Genomic DNA, 13,885 nt, shown 5'->3' with positions numbered 1-13,885 from the left:
TTGATTTTAGTCTGGTTAATGATGTTTTTTAAAATGCAACTGACAGCATTTTTATTCATCCTTCGTGAGAATTTCTCACTTGCCGTATTTCTGAAATTAAAATAAACAAATAAGTCAAGTTGTCCTTTATGAATAAAAGGCCATATTAGTAAATATTTGTCTTCAGATTTTATGGTAGAAATCCTAATTGGTTTTAACACTCTACTTTTTAATTATAAGCCATTAACAATGCTATATAATTATAAACATTGTAACACATATGCATGTTGAATGTGAGAAGATTCAATCAAAAGGAAAAACATAAACTTCAGGGTCAAGTTCAGTACGACCTAGGCCTAGTGTTGTAGATAATGCAGCTGAAATTATTGTAGGAAGTAAAAACTTACTCATAACAGACAAAAAGATAATGAGGTCATGTGTGCAATAAATAAGTAAACACCTCGACAGATGAATAAATAAAATCAAGATTTTATAAATTCATCGACATAAATGCAAATGTAGGCTCTTTTCCCCTTTTCCTTTTGTCTTTTAAGCCCTTTGTTTCACTTTTTAGGAAACGTACAACCATATAATTTGTTTTAGTTTTGTCAAAGAGCTTATCTGTCTGTGATCTGATCTTGTGGTCATTGGAGGTAATTAGTCAGGTTTCGCTTTTCACACAAGCTGAGTTGTTTTTGTATTTCATCGTCGTCTATCTCCCCCGCCATCTTTGATTTCCGTAGTTTTTAATTTTTTCAGTTCTTTAGTATCGTTCAGTACCAAGTGTCAAGTTACAGTCCATGTAAAACCTTAAAAAAACACGTAATACATTTTGGTAACAAACAAGATGGTCCAGTTTTTCATTCACAACCCGATTTACAGCTTGTAGGATTGAGAAATGTGTGTGAAAAAGCTTAGTTTTACAAAAACAATACATTATTTATTTATTTATTTGTCACTTACCAGCGCACTGCCCTTCATAAATCACTTTAATAGAGGTGCATATCATCAATACAATAAAACAATCACACAGTAGAAAAAGAAAGATTAAAAAATAATATTGACCAAACGGTGCTGTACCATTATATTTTTCTGATAGCACACAAATATTATTATTATTATTATTATATAATATAATACGTATAAATCTATAAATACAAATCTATAAATAAATAATGTTTATGTTTAAATAATGTTCTGACTATTGAATATTATACAGGAAGTTTGTGCGGTATTTTTCACTTCATATATGACTCTGTTTCTTTAAATATTAATGGGACACTCTCAGACTGGAAGTGGAAGATCGTTAGTTTGAAAGTAGTTTCATTTTCTCAGTGTAGCTTCCTTGGACTTATTTGGAAGAACAATGAACAAAACAGAGGCTGATCCGACAGAAATGTAAGTTTCGAGAATAAAGATATAACGTTAGTAATGTTATGAAAACTTCAAGCTTAGCTGTACTTAATCATCTTTTTTTAGCTAACGTTACTACTGTAACGTTAACTGTAAGTAACAAATTCTGCGTTGCATTGTCATAACGCACTGACGTTTTACGAAATCAAAATGCATATTATTCCAAACTTAGGTTTGTAAACAACCTGTTATTCAATTGTTAAACATTAAAATCACGTTAGAAAGACAAGTAGGCCAGTAAACCCAACAAATCGAAAAGCTTTACAGCTCGCAAAACCTTTAGCTGTAGAACAAATTACATACTTTATGTAAATGCCTAAAACTAAACTAGCATCAGTATTGCTAAAGTAACTGTACATTGTTACCCTCGACGACTATCTGTGGGTGTTAACCAACGCTGTGAACATGTCTGTCTTATCCTACTGTAGCTACAGTCATGTCATAGAGCTTTACTTTATCAGCTCCAACAATGCTCACATAAACATAGGGGTTTTATTTATTTTTATAAATAGATTTTTTTTTAAATATTTATAATTATACATCCAGTTGAGATAACATCACAAAGTGAAAGTAAAAGTTAATTTACAGAGTGTTTGAGTAATACACAGTCCACTACTGTGACATTGGCAAGAAATTTACCATAGAAACAGTTATTTACACTACTATAGAACCTTTCTTTCATTTTAATAACTTATTGTGCTGTCCGTGGTAGACAATACCGAGTAGTACCCTTGGAATATTTTTGGTGGAAACTACTGTTACAGTGGTAAATTTCTGTAGATGTCAGAATAATTATCAGTATAACTTGGAAACCAGAGTTCCAGTCTGTCAGGAATTCCCCACGGTTACTCATCTTTATATCCCTCAAAGTGACATTGTGTTGCTGATCAGTAACAGCTTTCATTCTTGCTCCAGAATGGATAAAGAAACCCCTGCTGCTGAGCGTGAGGTGCTGGAGGAGGACCAAGAGCACTATGGAGAAGGAGACGTGACAGATGCAAAACCTGATCGCAAAGGGAGATTTATCCTCTTTGGCAGGTGAGATTTTGTTTTTCTGTCTATCCATCCATAATTTATGCAATGTGCAGATATCAACCACCACTAAGGACCTAACCTGAGAGAAAAAACTTCTGTAATTATCATTAAAAAAGTTGAAAGTACTCTTCAGATGTTAAAGGCCATGTCATACACTGGATGGCGCCACAGTCCTCTTTGTGATTGACATGGCCGCTGTAACACTTGCATCATATAGGCTGTATTTGAATGTGTTTTGAGATTGACATTTCATAACTCTTCAATATGAAAACACCTGCATATTTAGAATTATACTGGACTACTTTCTTTGTGAATAAACAAAATCACTCTTGTACATTTGGTGGCCTGTTATTTAGGCACTTTTGAGGATTCTTGCCCTGAGTAACTACCCTAATATGTAAGTTTGATAGTATGTTTGTCAGTAGAGGTGTGCTCATGTCCTGCATGACCTTGGTCGATGGGTATGAATAGCCCTTTCGAAAGCTCTGGGGGGTGGCGTGTGTGCTGACTCAGGTAGCGAGCGCCGCCCCTGCCCAGCGGAGCCACCGCTCCACTCTTTATAGAGTATAGAGCATGCCAGGATCCTAGCAGAGACCACACCACACGACAAGGAAAAAATCCACCCAAAAGAGCCTAAAATTTGAGCCAAATTCAGCTGATCTAGAAGGAAGAGAAGCACGTTTCAATGCAGAGTGGCGTACCAGTTAATGAAGAGCCCAGGTAGGAGAGCGCTCAGATGGGATATGATGTAGGGTCTAGTTGGAGGGAAGTTGGGGGGGGGGGGGCTTGCTGCCCCACATCACATGGGACACCTGTGATTCGCTCCACTGTTCGTGTGTGCGAGAGAGTGTGTATAGGCAGGAACCCATTGTTGTGGTTGGGTAACGTGATGACTAGGCTCTTCTGGAATACTAGTACATATTGTACACCCCAGTGTCCACTGTGGCCTACTAATCTGGATGGATTCTTTGGATATTTGACAATGGAGATATGAGACGTCTGTGAGAATTTTCCCTCAGGCATGTGGAATATTATTTCTTTGGGACACCATGCAGCTAATATTATGATCGATAAAGGAATTTAATTTTCTTCATGAGGCTGGAAATCCTGGTTAGCTGCCATTTCCTATTCCCTGATGGGCATGGGTTGTATTTTGCTTGAGGTTGGATTGAATTACAAAGGAGCTTTTTTCTTATTATTTTGATGTGTCCTAATGTCTCATAGAACACCCTATATTCCTATATATTAAGATTTTTTTTAATGAAGTTCCTGTAATAGATTGGTTAATTGTTCATCTCTGTTTTTCAGTAAGAAGAAGGATGGGAAGTTGCAGGAAAAAGAGCAATCTTCTGAAAGCCATTACAGGATTGTTTCACCAACATTCCAGTATAAGATGAGCCACCGGCGCGTTGGCAAGTGCATCATCATCAATAACAAGAACTTTGATGAAAAGACAGGTGAGTCTTCATCTCCATGTCTTCCTATTGAACAATTAATATTGAATTGCTTAACCCAAAAACAGCTGATTATTTGTCATTGATATAAAGTTTTTTTTTTTTCTGAAAACATTTCTTTTAATGACAATTGATTTGTTGAAATTGGGTTCTAAAATTGTGATTTGCTCACCTGTATATTGATCCAAAATAAAAAATAAAAAAATGATTTTTATGTATAAAAACATTAGGATACTAAAGTAATGAGTCTACTTGCTCGATTTTGACTTTTCTTACAAACATTTACCATAATAACCATAGTTTCTGTAAAAACACCTTTAAAAGATTACAAAAAACTGTTAAATGTTGACAGTTATTTAAAGTTACTAGGTTGATGCTCAGTTAGATTAACGCCGCTTACTTTGTGCTCTGTGTTTAAGGGATGAATGTACGCAATGGCACAGATAAGGATGCTGGAGAGCTGTTCAAGTGCTTTAAAAGCTTGGGCTTTGACGTTTTCGTCTACAATGACCAGACCTGTAAGAATATGGAGCGGCTACTTAAAGAAGGTGAGTGGCTAAAATAGTCATCTTTACCCCAGACCATTAAAATGCCACATCCGGTTTACAAATTAGGCTTGCATAATTCTGCTGGGAAATGATTTTATTAAAAACACGAAATATACAAACATATTTGAGTATTGCATATCATAAAAAAAAATCTAAAACATGTTATGGAACAGTTGCGGAATGTGATTGGGTTACCTGATTGCTGGAAGACTGCATAATGGCATATGCTGTTTTGATTGTTGTTTGTGTAAAGTTCTGTTCCAAAACCTATTGAGTTGCCTCACTATTATCTGACTACATAGGCACCTGCTTTCTAATGCACTTATGAAACCTCATAAATTACCATTTTGGTAATATATATTGTTCTACATAGGCTGTTAGTTGTTAGTGTGTCGCTTAGCTGATATAATCAGTTTTAATGACAACAAATGGACTTTTTTTTTTTTTTTTTAAGTATTCCTTTTCAGTATTGGATCTGCTGCCCTCTACTGTTTAGTGGCCCAATTTCTAATGCGCTGTTGCACCCCCTGCTGTTGGCAAATCCACAGTTTCATTGCATTAAATGACAAAACAGTTTGCATTTTCTTCTCTCACATATTTTGTCTGTATGTATTTCAGTCTCAGAAGAGGACCACAGCGACAGCTCATGCTTCGCCTGCATCTTGCTGAGCCACGGTGAGGAGGGCATGATTTACGGCACTGACGGAGCCATACCCATCAAGAGCATGACCTCGCTCTTCAAAGGAGACATGTGCAAGAGCCTCGTGGGCAAGCCAAAGCTCTTTTTCATCCAGGTAAGAGGAGCAGGGCTACAGGAGGATTTGGGGAGGAGAGAGGAGGATGAGGAAGAAGTGAAGGAGGAGAAAATGGAGCACCTTCATACAACGGTGTCTATTGTTTTTAATGCTATTTCAGTCGCACCATACCCGGAGTGAGCCTATGTTTTTTGAAGTTCGCTTTAGGCAGATATTGACATGGCCGGGTGTTTTTACTGGCAGGCTTGTCGGGGTTCCGAGTTTGATGATGGCATACAGACTGACTCAGGACCGCCCAATGACACGATAGAGACAGATGCCAATCCAAGACACAAGATTCCGGTAGAGGCAGACTTCCTGTTTGCATATTCAACTGTGCCAGGTAATGTGTCTACTTGGAGTTATGGAATGCAGAAATTTTTGACTCAGAGAGTCCCAGGAAATAATAGCAAGAAAAAATGTCTTGAGTTTTCCTCTAGAGTTGCACACAATAACAAACAGCAATGACCAGAATAGTCCAATTCATGAACAACTGACTCAAGTTCTTTTTAGTGAATCAAAACCGTAGTGTAACCAGTCTTGTCTCATTTATGAACAGATTGCTTTTATGATTCAAACAAAAAAGAATCACAAACTCAGGACTTTTCTGACTTTTCTTTACTCAGAAGTGCAGAATGTTACATTTTATCATTTGCTGTTTCAACAAAAATGTTTTACCAACTAAGAAGAACAGCACTTTTAGAGTTTCATCCCTCTGCCTAATGTGAGCATAATTATTGGGACAGTTTAACTTAAAGTAAATGTAAATGTGTAACAGTCATTAATTTATTTTTTACTTATATGCTAGTAAGATACCATTAAAAGGTTTGGGGACAGTAAGGTTTTTTTGTTTGTTTGTTTTTTAAATACACATTGAAATGATTAAAAGTGACTATAAGGACAAATTATAATGTTACAAACGATTTGTTTCAAATAAATGTTGATCTTTTTAACTATCACTCCATCACAGAATCCTGAAAACTGTATCAGTTTCCACAAAAATATTAAGCAGCACATTTGTTTTCAACATTGATAATAATAAGAAATGTTTCTTGAGCAGCAAATCAGCATATTAGAATGATTTCTGAAAGATCATGTGACACCAGGAATAAATTACATTTTAAAATATATTAAAATAATTTAAAAAATGTAATTATATTTCACAATATTACTGTATTTCTGATCAAATAAATGCAGCTTTGGTGAGCATAAGAGACTTCTTTCATAAAAAATAAATAAATAAATAAATAAATCTTACTGACCCCAAACTTTTGAACAGTAGTGTATATTTTTTATATGAATTGTATATTATATATATATAAATATATATATATATATATATATAAATATTTGTTTGTTTCAGATGTAAGCAAAAATTGATTTTAAAACTGAAATCTACCCAGATGAATCAGAATTGAATCAAATCGAGAGGTTGTGAATCTCAAAATCTGCATAGATACCCAGCCCTTGGTTAAAATATTGCAAAACCAACTTAGTTTTTTAACATTCTTCCAAATTTGTTCTCACAGGTTACTACTCCTGGAGGAATCCGGGCCGAGGGTCTTGGTTTGTCCAGGCCCTCTGTAACGTTCTTAGTGAGTTTGGCAAGCAACTTGAGATCATGCAGATCCTCACACGGGTCAACTATAAGGTGGCCACCAGCTTCGAGTCCTGGTCAGAGGACCCTCGTTTTAGCGAGAAGAAACAGATACCTTGTGTGGTGTCCATGTTGACTAAAGAACTCTACTTCAACTGATCTGAGTAGACTTATCTTCACATGCTGTGATCCATCTGCCATTTCTCAGCACACTTGCCAAGGACTATATAGTAGAACACTTTTAATTTGTTATCTTTTAACAGTAAATATTAACCAAATTGTTATCCTTTTTTGTCATTGATCCGCCATAAGGAGGGAAACCTCAGTCTAATTTTTACGGTACACATTTCAGGATGGCAGGCAGGAAAGACACATCAGGTGCACAAAGACTGACTGACCAAGTGACTGACTTCACTCGACCAAGTGGTCACAACATTCAGGGATGATCCCAGCTGGAAGTTTGTGTGTGAAAGCAATTTTTTACGTTATGCTGGTCATACGGACACCGAAAAGGTCTTCCTCTGTGCTACTTCCTGTTTGAGTTCACTACCTTCTCAATGCATGTTCTATTTCAACTTCCTCAGAGTATTCCAGAGAATAGTGATGTCACATATGATCTATGTCAACTGGCATTGTCAAATATCCATGTTGCTTTGGCAACTTTGAAAGTTTGCTGCCACTTTTACCCTACTACATATTAATGAAAAAATATTTGAAAAAAGACATGCAATACCATACAAAAACGTTGCAGTTGTTCTGTTTTTATTTTGACAATTAGAAAAAACAACTCAAGCATTAGCTCTAAGCATAAATGGCCATTTGTAGCATTTCAGTTTGGTTTGGTTTGGTTATTCTAGAATGCTCTTCAAAGGGGGTCAAAGAAAGGGCATGAATGGAAATGGAGTGGCAAATAGTGAAGTAATGCTGACACCTGGCTGGTTTTAAAAGCTATTCATTTATCCCTCGCTGGTTAGTTTGCGCTCACTGAACACCCGAAATCAGATCTGCATGTGTCCCGTGTATTTTGAGCACACTGTAGCTTTAAAGTCTTCACACAGTATTTACTAATGTTTTGTACCGAATCCGTCTATAATCTACAAGAGGCAGCTATTGAATTACTGGTGACCATTTTTACCATTTATCATCCATCTGACCTAACTTGCTGTTTGAAACTTGATGGAAGGTTCTGATGTGCTTCGTCCTACAGTTTTTCCTTTCTGTATTTTCATTCTCAGTTATTGCATGTTCCTCCAGATCACACACTCAATCTGCCAGCCTGTGCAACCGACCGACTGCCACAAATGAAAGGCCCTCTTTTTTATGCATGGATTATTAGTGAAGTGCTCAACTATATTAAAGGAAGTGTTGAAATGGAAAACAATTTTTATCTTTAATTTTATACTACATTGTTTTATAAATTTAAATGCTTTATTGGGATAATAGGAATGTTTATAGAAAATAATTAAAATATAAATGATATTATTGGCACAAGTGCCCTGAAAAATTTGTTTACATTGTGTCAACATTACACTGTATAAAGTGGGCTGATTTTTGTTTAAAATTACTTTACTTCAAATGAATGCATTTGTAAGACTTATTTTATTGTATTAAAAGACTTTATTGAACTAATTTCTTGTCATTAATACTTCTAGTCTATACACACTACTGTTGAGTTTGGGATCGGTAAGATGTTTTTGAAAAAAGCCTCTTATACTCATAAAGGCTGCATTTATTTAATAAAAAAATACAGTAAACTCAGCAATATTGTAAAAAATTATTCCAATTTAAAATTTTTTTTTTTTTTTTTACTTTAATATATTTTAAAATGTACTTTTTCCATGTGACTGCAAAGCTGAATTTTCAGCATCATCACTTCAGTGTCACATGATCCTTAAGAAATTATTCTAATATGCTGATTGGTCATCGAGAAACATTTCTTATGCTGTATTTCTTTGCACCGCACAATTTTTTTTTTTCAGGATGCTTAGATAAACAAAGTTCAAAAGAACAGCATTTATTTGAAATAAAAATCTTGTGAAACAATATAAATGTCTTTACAGTCACATTTGATCAATTTAATGCACCCCTGCTCAATAAATTTATTTCAAAAATATATATATTTCTGACCCCAAATGTTTAAATGGCAGTGTACATGGGAAAAAAAGTGACATGTAAACTCATACTTTCCCATCCATACAGTAAAATGTTTTTTGTTGTTTTTATTTTTTAAATGGCACAGATTATTTTATACAAATAAGTTCTAGAAATATCAGTCAGATATACACTTTAACAAATGTTGGGTTAAAAACCACCCAAGTTGGGTTAAAAATGGACAAACCCAGCGATTGGGTTAAATGTTTGCCCAACCTGTTGGGTAGTTTTATTTAACTCAACTATTGTTTAAATATTACTATATTGCTAGCTTGGAAATTAACATTGATATGCAATAATATGTTTAATAAATGAATATTTATTAATAAGTTTAATGAATAATAATTAAACAATAATCATTATTGAATTGTTTATTAATAAATGTTCATCTTTGCATTATTATTGTTACCTCTAGTAATTATGTGTTTGATTTTTAATTTCCAACCTATTTTGGGTTCATTTTAAGCCAGACATATAGTAATTTTTAAACAATATGGATTAAATAAAACTGCCCAGCACATTGGGCAAACATTTAAGCTAATTGCTGGGTTTCTCAATTTTCAACCCAACTTTTTGAGGAACACAACAAAACTAAGGGACATTTTCCAACTAATCATTCCAAAAAAAAACTGAACAACTTGATTTATTGCAAGCTATGCTTAACAACAACCTCATTCACTCAGATAAATCCAGACCACAACCCTCATTGGTTGTCCATCACAAGGTGGGGGCGGATTTTGAGGCATCGCAGATCAGTAACGAGTTCCTGTTCGTCCCTTGGTTTTCATGGCCAGGACAGACAGCCTGGTAGAGCAAGTCTGTGAAGGTTCCTGCACAAAAACTGTACAAGGGCGTCATAGTGTCGGCCCCCAAGAAACAAATCAAACCTCCCTCTGAGCTGGAGAAGATACCAATGCGCTGGAAGGTTCTCCCACTTACATGGGTGAGTTCATGGGGAACGCCATTGTGCCAGGCTGTGTAGTCGCCGTTGAAATACTCAACGCACCAGGATGTTGGACCCCGTCCCAACCAACAGTCCTCCTCTCGGCCCTTCCTGGGGATTTTAGGGTATGTGAGGCCTAGTTCCCAGTATGTCTTCCCAGAAACCTGCACTTCCCAGTAGTTTCGAACATCTGTGAAGGCATTTTGGCTAATCACATTCAGGGTGGTGTCAAATCGAGAGGGGTTTTCAGAAACTTCCTGCCAGGTATCAGTGTAAGTGACTGAGTTGCCCTCAGGGGAAACAACAAGTTTTGGGTGAGCAGAGTCAGGATCCAAAACAACTTCTTGGGCATCTGAAAAATGGAAAGTACCAAAGGCATATTAAAATTAGACTATAAATAGACATTCTTTGTGAGAGCTCTGATTGGCTAGGGATAGGTTTAGCATGTGTTAGAATGATGCAAAACATTGCAGACATTTGTTAACTTGCTTTAGCTGTACATACTAAAAGTGCTAGTGTAACTCTCATGTGAAAATGTGAAGATCCTCACAGCTTTGGAAGAGTTTCTTGGTGACAGGAACCTGAGAGCGTATGAACAGTAGCAGGTTGATGGTTAAGCAGAGCAGTTGTTCATTCTTAAATTCATCCATCTGTATTAATTCTGGGTCAGTTTTCTTCAGAGTCTCTATTACCCTAAAAACAAGGAAGAATATGTGCAGAAAAATGCTCATGCCACACAAGAAGGAAGTACTGTTGTGCAGAAACGTCAGATTGCATGCTTGATTAAATGCTTGGCCCATTTCCGTCCCACAAACTTGTCAAAACCAGAAAACCGTTTAAATGAAAAAAACAATGCTATTCCGGTAACTTTAGAGTGGTACATACGTTTTAAACTCAAGTTTCCGTCATGGACCAGCTAAAGACTAAATTCCTAAAAGTGCAACATTACTTACCTTTCTTCCATCTCTGACGTCTGTAAGTAAAAGAGAGTTGGAGATATTAGGGTTGAAAAAGTAGCTATTTGGACAACATTTCCACATTGCATTTGCCTTAATTGAAAAAGATTTTACAAAATGATTTTTAAGCTATTATAGATAGTTAAAATGCATTTAAGATAATTAGATACTTTTTTATAAAATTAACATTTCATTCTTCTTTCTAAAGACTGATCAGAAATCATGAAATCAATTGGAAATATTGTATTCTACTGATGGCACTACAGTTCTTAAGAGTACAAAAATAATACATAGTTTTGTGAGGAAAAATCTATTCATCTCTAAAAACTTTTCCAGATAATGTTTTGCAATTTTTACAACAATATAAAACCAAATTATTTAATTATCTTTACAATATCATCCTTAATATTTAATCAAACTGTATTACATGAGAAAATATGCAGTATTCTCTCATGCAATATTCAAAAGTCAATATGATTTTTATATGTTTTTTTTAAAGAAGTCTTTTATGCTCACCAAGGCTGCATTTATTTAATCGATTATTTATTATCTAAAAACTGTAAAAATAATTACATTTAAAATAAATGTTTCTATTTTAATATATTTAAAAATGTAATTTATTGCTGTGATTTCAGCAGCCATTACTCCAGTCTTCAGTGTCACATGATCACAAAAATCATTCTAATATGCTGATATTTGGTGCTCAAGAAATATTTCTTATTATTATCAATGTTAAAATCGGTCGAAATGTTTAATAGTTTTACAGTCACTTTTGATCAATTCAAAGAGTCTTTGCTAAACAAAAGTATCAATTTCTTTAAAAATAATGATAGTGTACACTCCAAAAAATGCTGTGTTAAAAACAACCCAACTTGGGTTGAAAATGGACAAACCCAGCAATTGGGTTGTTTTAACCCAGCGGTTGGGTTAAATGTTTGCCCAACCTGCTGGGTAGTTTTATTTAACTCAACTATTGTTTAAAAATGACTGTGAATTACTTACTCAATGAATAATTATTAAACAAACATTTATTAAATTGCTTAATAATACATTTATATTAATAAACTATTCAACTATTAAATTTATATGAATAAAATATTAAAGCTTATTAAAAAACATTCACCTTTTGTCTATTATTGATGTTTCTAATTGCATCTGGTTTTTAATTTCCCAACTATTTTGGGTTCATTTTAAGCCAGCCATATAGCAATTTTTAAATAATAGTTGGTTTAAATAAAACTACCCAGCAGGTTGGGCAAACATTTAACCCAACCACTGGGTTAAAACAACCCAATCGCTGGGTTTGTCCATTTTCAACCCAACTTGGGTTGTTTTTAACCCAGCATTTTTTAGAGTGTAGCTGCATTTATGGAATCACATTTGAGGGTCCTTGGTATTAAAAAGTAACAACAACAACAACAACAACAAAAAAGGTCTAAAGCAATTTGTAGTTGAGTGCTGAAGAGCACAAAAGGGTTCAAGCCTTCAAGTATATTGTTACTAACTCAGCTATATAGTATAGTATAAAAATGTGCTACTACAGAAGACCATTCTGGACTAAAAATGCACCTTCTCTTGAACCTGATGTTGATCTTTCTCCATCTGTGCCGATAGTTCAGCGAGCTGCTGATCGATTTCCTGCGTGAGGAGGTAGCACTTCTCAATGCTGTCCTCAACAGTTCTCTCCATGGCCTCTGTCTCAAGATCCAGCTGGCTAAGTGTAATTCTAAAATCCTCATCCAAAACCCTCTTCATGTCATCATATTTTTTCTTAATCTTCTCTTTTAAAGTTGCAGTCTTGCTCTGTGGAATAATGAAAGATACTTGTCAAGATACAACAAACCCGACTGCCATATTTAAAGCTTTGCATTTAGCATACTTACACACGCTAATGGAAGATTCGCCAACTTACATTGAAGTCAGATTGTTTCAATGACAGCTTCTTCATTCGGAAAGCCAGAATATCTCTTTGTCTCTTCAAGTGCTGCTGATGTTTTATTGGGGTGTCCTTGAATTTGATATTTCAAAAGTCAAAATCAAGTTGAAAATATCCATCATAATGAATAGAAATTCACTGACTATTTACCTGGGTTTGTGCCTTCATCATTGACTCCAATAGTACAAGTTCTTCACTTAATTTGATTGTTTTGGTTTTCTTTCCAGGCTTGTTCTTCACTGGCAAATGACTAACCTAAGCCCCAAACTTTGAGCTTTATACTGTACAGTTAAAATGCCAAGGATGGGGGAGGGGTGATGGCCCATCTGTTGTTCCTATGCCCTGGGAAGTATTCGCATTGTACGACTGTGGTCCGTAAATCTGGAGCTGTACTGGGCCTGCTGTAGTCTGAGTACATTGTGGCCAAAAGAGAAGGGAAGCAGCACTTCTAGCCAAACAAATCATCTATTTATATCACCGTCTCACATGGAAGACTTTTGAAAGTGTTGATGCATGTTTTGCAACATCTAATATTTAGATGTTTAAATCTGGGTGTCCAGTTTAAGCGTTGAAGAAAAATTTGACAGGGTTCTACAGATGTGTTTTAAGGTAAAAGTTTTAAGTTTTGCACATTTTAAGTTTGCGTGTCGCAACTAGGACAAATTCCATATGGTTCAAAAGCACTTATGGAGCAGGTAGCACTAATTATAGGCTTCGGCCATGACCCTGTTAGCCCTTGTAATGACTGATACAAATTCTAAGAATGGCGTATGAGTAGGAATGTTTGGATTGAGGCCTGTGCCAAGCCACCTGCAGCTGCCGCCTGTCTTTCTATCCCTGATACATCATGGCCAACTTCTTGTCACGATGCCATCAAACAATTGTTATTCAGCCTCACGTCACTGAACGAGCAGGTGTGTGTGGGAACTGATGCGAGTTGCCGATGACTCTTTGATTGATATTTTATATTAGGGCAGGAAATTAGGGCAGGGGTTTTACACTAAGTGTAAGGAAAGGTGTCAGGTTACTACCATGTTTCTTTGAAGCGGACTTTAGGAATGTAGTAGATAAACTTTTGT

General features: G+C 35.5%; 2 protein-coding genes across 3 annotated transcripts; one reads left to right on the top strand and one right to left on the bottom strand.

The window, feature by feature from the left end:
* The first annotated feature begins 1,254 nt into the window (after positions 1-1,254).
* Positions 1,255-8,445, top strand: casp7 (caspase 7, apoptosis-related cysteine peptidase). Its single transcript, XM_067368628.1, has 7 exons — positions 1,255-1,377; positions 2,308-2,430; positions 3,736-3,884; positions 4,301-4,429; positions 5,048-5,223; positions 5,428-5,566; positions 6,753-8,445. Exons 1-7 carry the CDS (start codon positions 1,346-1,348, stop codon positions 6,977-6,979), a joined length of 975 nt encoding a protein of 324 aa, XP_067224729.1. The 5' UTR covers positions 1,255-1,345; the 3' UTR covers positions 6,980-8,445.
* A 466-nt stretch (positions 8,446-8,911) lies between these two features.
* si:ch211-28p3.4 (probable E3 ubiquitin-protein ligase TRIML1) lies at positions 8,912-13,187 on the bottom strand. 2 transcript variants are annotated; one of them, XM_067369926.1, is made up of 6 exons: positions 12,957-13,187; positions 12,783-12,878; positions 12,440-12,673; positions 10,868-10,887; positions 10,465-10,607; positions 8,912-10,266 (listed from the first exon to the last, which is right to left on the bottom strand). In XM_067369926.1, the coding sequence occupies exons 1-6, from the start codon at positions 12,975-12,977 to the stop codon at positions 9,689-9,691; spliced, it is 1,092 nt and encodes a 363-aa protein (XP_067226027.1). In that variant the 5' UTR covers positions 12,978-13,187; the 3' UTR covers positions 8,912-9,688. The 2 variants fall into 2 exon arrangements, with proteins under 2 accessions (XP_067226027.1, XP_067226028.1); XM_067369927.1 differs by lacking the exon at positions 12,957-13,187 and having other exon boundaries at positions 12,754-12,874.
* Positions 13,188-13,885: the final 698 nt, after the last annotated feature.

Source organism: Chanodichthys erythropterus, chromosome 19 (genome assembly GCF_024489055.1).
Source record: "Chanodichthys erythropterus isolate Z2021 chromosome 19, ASM2448905v1, whole genome shotgun sequence".
Lineage (NCBI taxonomy): Eukaryota > Metazoa > Chordata > Actinopteri > Cypriniformes > Xenocyprididae > Chanodichthys > Chanodichthys erythropterus.
This window is presented reverse-complemented; position numbering and strand designations above follow the sequence as displayed.